The sequence below is a fragment of the Acyrthosiphon pisum genome, unplaced genomic scaffold (genome assembly GCF_005508785.2).
Source record: "Acyrthosiphon pisum isolate AL4f unplaced genomic scaffold, pea_aphid_22Mar2018_4r6ur Scaffold_11155;HRSCAF=11769, whole genome shotgun sequence".
Lineage (NCBI taxonomy): Eukaryota > Metazoa > Arthropoda > Insecta > Hemiptera > Aphididae > Acyrthosiphon > Acyrthosiphon pisum.
In genome coordinates, this window is record NW_021759506.1 from 1 (window position 1) to 4,025 (window position 4,025).

At 31.0% G+C, this 4,025-nt stretch overlaps 1 protein-coding gene across 1 annotated transcript; it reads right to left on the reverse strand.

Annotated features, from left to right (window-relative positions):
• Positions 1-31: 31 nt before the first annotated feature.
• Positions 32-3,021, reverse strand: LOC100574805. The gene is made up of 2 exons (XM_003248778.4): positions 2,299-3,021; positions 32-480 (listed from the first exon to the last, which is right to left on the reverse strand). Exons 1-2 carry the CDS (start codon positions 2,655-2,657, stop codon positions 192-194), a joined length of 648 nt encoding a protein of 215 aa, XP_003248826.2. The 5' UTR covers positions 2,658-3,021; the 3' UTR covers positions 32-191.
• Positions 3,022-4,025: the final 1,004 nt, after the last annotated feature.

Here is a 4,025-nt window from a genome sequence, read left to right on the forward strand (position 1 = left end):
GAACAACTGCAAAACCTGATTTTCGAATAAGGTTAGATGAATCAGGGTCTGATGTAGCGTGTAAAGATTTCAATTATTTCATATTTTACGACTCGGCGGTCCGCAAATGTTTGCGAAAAGAAAACTATTAAAAAACTTAATTGCTGCAGACGTCGTTCTGCATTACGACCTACAGCACAACACCACAGTACTTACAGCCAAGAAAAAAGCAACTCGCATACATCGCTTACCAATACTGGTGCTTGTTCCTTTTCGGATCCAGTCGGTTTCCCGTACACTTTCAGCGACTTATCCCTGTTGACACTGGTCCAGTTGGACACTATGTTGTACATGGCGATTTTCTCTTCGTCAGATGAGTAATCAATGTCCGCCAACACGCGCAAGAACATTTCGTGCAGGTAGTTCGTTATCTTGTTGTCTTTGTGATTTTTCCCCACGTAATAGTTGTTGAAAACACGGTACAGGAAATAATAAACCTTCCTAGAACGACAACGGTACGAAAATATTATACTTAGTATACAATGATCCATCATCCGTCATAATTCATAATATATCCCCTGCGAGATACATATAAGATCTGTAGAATATTATATATTATGTTATATTAAATAAATTGTAACATACACTGATCTCCGCGATAGGTCTTCATTAATTATTATACACGTCGAATTCATTGATATACAATCTGCATCGAAGTTTGGGAAAATATTCTGCTTGCAGATTAATGGTGAAATGTATTCCAAAAAAAACTACAGAGTATTAAATCTTCCAAAATTAAAATATCGACACTCGCGCTATAATACAGTGTGTAACAGAAGACTGACAAAAAAAAAAAAAAATTATGCTACTTAAACTTATGACAAAAATTGATAAAATTATAGAATTAGTAAATAGTTTTAGAAATATTCTCATGTTAGCAAATTTCCAAAAATAATATTTTTAAAAAAGTTATAGCGTTCCAAATTAATTTAATCAAAAAAATTCTGATATTTAAAAAAATTCTAAAAAATAAACTACTTGATTTAGATAAATGTTTTTACCATCCAAATAGTCGCAAATTGGCTATTTTGAATTTATTCAAAAAAATTTAAATCAAATCTAAAATTTTTCATTTTTGGTATTAAAAAATAAAAATATTTTTTTTTTTTATTACACGTGTAGCGCAAGTGGCTATAAATTATGTATCAAAAGAAAAATTTTAAAATATTGATTAAAACAAAAGTTATTCCAAAAGTCAGTTCTATCTGTTACATCCTGTATATTTACCTCAGTAGCTTATAATTACACTATACATTCGTAATCCTAGTACTATATCCGTAAAATACTTTTTAAACGATTCAAAAAATATATTTTATTAACTATATATTGCTTTGATATAATATATATATATTTTTTATAAAAAGCTTCTCCACTCAGAGCTATACACTTTGAATACTATCATAAATAAAAGAGCATTTAAACAATATCCGAAATTTGTATCAGCAATTTCAGATTAAAAAAGCGGCTAAATTATAATGCGTCACTATCTGTACATGTATAGTAAGTTATACAAGTGGGTGACTGTAATGGATGGTGTTAAATTTTAAATCAATGATATAATAATAATTATAATAACAATTATCATATTCTATACGAAACACTAATCTGAGTGGCGACGGTTTGTCCGCCTAGGATATTTTATATTTATACTGTTGTTATTAATATATGGTAGAAGGTGAAGTTGAATTATTATTATTTGATTATAATAATATATGGTAGAAGTTTTAAGTAGGTACCCACGAATAATATTTTTAAAATATAACACAAAACTAAAATCATTCTTCTTCGTTTAAATACCTAATTTCGTCCAACATAAAATAACTATAAAAAAAAAAAAATGTTATATTTTTATTTTTTTGGTTACAGAATAAACTACTTACATGGAATATTGTTTTACATATTAAATCCTTAACTATAATATTTGAACCTTCAACATTTTCAAGCTTTTTGACCCAATGAAAACAATTTTATTGATATTTATAGAAAAAAAAACCAAAAAACTAAAAATGTCCGTTAACAGCTCAAAACAAGTCAAATGATTTTGAACATTTTATGATGTAAAGGAAATTATAATATAAATTGAATGTTTATTCAATGAAAATTGCATGTATCTAAATTTGTTGTAGAATTACACCAAAAACCAAAATCGATTTTGTAAAAATTCCCGTTTTTCCTTAAATTTTTTTTTCAACTGCGCAATGGTCCTATCAGTAAATGTGTGTAAGGTACACACTCTAATAATATGTGTGTATTACTTACCTGAAGTCTATAACGTTGTTTGAGGCGTCCGGGACCGTCTTCGGAGGCGGCGTACACTCAGACATGATCAGAAACGCGCTGGAAAAAAGTTTGAACTTGTCGTACTGGGACGGTTGCTTGTTGTAGAACGTCTCCAGGTACTCCATCCACTTGACCATCACGTCCTTAGGCTTGGTGCCGCCGGCCAGGAACAAGTCGTTCATCTCATTGAGATTGACGAACCGCATGACTTTCATGTCCGCGCACTGGGCCTCCCTCCGGCATTCCATCCCGAGCTGGCGCAACTTGAATTGCACCTGTTTGAACTTTTTGGTGGGCACGCGTGTGGCGATCCGAGCCGGGTTATATATGCCATACATGTCGATGGCTTCGGCCAATTGGAGCTTTTCCTCTTCCGTCCAGACATCAACTGTCGGGCTACTGGTCTGCCGGGCAAGATAAAGTGGTACCTAAATTAGAGAAGAATAATATTTATTTATGGTTAGGTATTGGCATTTGGCCACATAATAAATGTATAGCGTTATAGGTACGCAAAAACCACGACGCTATAGAAGCCTTGTAAATTATTATTTTATATGCGGCGTATAGACGAATTTATTGTTCATGTGGGTTATACAAAGGTGTAAATGTGTAATACATAAAAAAGGAATGGGTGAAAATTTATGGGCGAATGAAGCGGAGTGGTAAACAAAATAGGCTTAACGTGTTTTTGTAAAAAAACATAATCGTAATAGTATTAATATGCGTATGTATAGGTATTAGGTAGATAATAGGTATATCATGTCATATATTTTGTACTTGCTACGAAGTCGGTGGGCCTTATGTATGGGTAGGTTAGGTATGGTAGCACTTTATTTTTAAATACTTAGGAATTGTAAGAATACGTTCCATACGTTACGGCGCGTTTGGACATAGCTGTGAACGCAAACTATAAAATCGTATATTTAGATATAAGATATTACATATTATTAAGTTTATGTAATTGTCTGTATGGCTATAATGCAGCTATATACCTAACTATTAGAATATAAAGCTAAACGAAAACCCATAATTAAACTTTTAAAATATTTACGAAAATTGGCTATCAAAGAATCTTACCCTAACCTTAAACTCGAGGCTGACATTAATACAGAACAAAAATATCGAATTAAAAAAAGGTTATTGATTAAAAGGACTAACACAGCAAGATAACGGACAAGCTGCAGTGGTATATAAATGTGGTAACTTACAGGATTGTTAATTTGATGAATTGTCGTGATTTTTGTTTTGCTTTGTAAAAGGCCCTATTACAACATCTAGTGTGCATACAAAATCATATTTTTTATGTTAAAGAAATAACTGAAAAATTTTTCAATTATTCTCATTTAAGAGGATGGCATAACCGAATATATCGACCACGTAGAACAAACAAATTTAAATAGTAAGCGATTAATAATGAATAGGTAGGTATGTAAAATAATCCAATATAAAAATATTCATAACGACTAAAAAAATTAACTATTTTAAGGACATAACCCAACATAAAACATAAATCAAGCTTGACAATAGGACGATTTACTCTAAATTCCAATATTAAAGTTAACAACACACAATTAGTTTTCCAAATCCAAATTTTCAAAGCTGTAACTTGTCGTTTAAGCATACTATTTTAAAACTATTTTTTTGCTTTGATACATATATTGTCAACGAATTTATTTCATTTGCTGAATTGTTTGTAAATTATAATA